The 448-nt window shown below is 63.2% G+C and overlaps 1 protein-coding gene across 1 annotated transcript in view; it reads right to left on the minus strand.

Moving 5' to 3' along the window:
* The window catches only part of VEGFC (vascular endothelial growth factor C), a 183657-nt gene that overhangs the window by 79921 nt on the left and 103288 nt on the right, over window positions 1-448 (minus strand). The window contains 1 exon segment of the mRNA XM_009272351.2: window positions 285-354. Coding sequence (XP_009270626.2) covers window positions 285-354 — 70 coding nt within the window.

Genomic DNA, 448 nt, shown 5'->3' on the forward strand with positions numbered 1-448 from the left:
GAGCGGAGCCCTTGGGCTGCCCCTGCCGATCAGGTGTTTTGCGTTTCTTTGTAAATACTGTTGTTCCCCGTGCAACCTTCCTTCCAGCAACCCCGAAAACCCAGACGACTTTTTTTTTGTCCTCCTTGAACAAATCCTTCCCCCACTTTTAAAGAACCCCCCACTTAAAAAGGCTTCTCCCAAGTATTTTCCTGAGTGGGATTTCCAAGCGGTCCGTTCAAACGGACTCGGAGCCGCATGCCTAGAGGAGTGAGCTGGCATCTGCAGCGGGGGCACGGGCTTACCTTTGCCTCCCCCGCGTCGGGCTCCTCCTCGTAGTACCCCTGGCCGGACTCGTAGGCAGCGGCGGCGGCCCGCCGGCCGGGGGCCCGGGGGGCGGGGGCGGGGGGGAGGGGGGTTGTCTGCAGCCCGGGGGGCGCAGGCAGCTTCTGCCCCTTGCCTGCGCGGC

This window comes from Aptenodytes forsteri, unplaced genomic scaffold (genome assembly GCF_000699145.1).
Source record: "Aptenodytes forsteri isolate BGI_AS27 unplaced genomic scaffold, ASM69914v1 Scaffold13, whole genome shotgun sequence".
Lineage (NCBI taxonomy): Eukaryota > Metazoa > Chordata > Aves > Sphenisciformes > Spheniscidae > Aptenodytes > Aptenodytes forsteri.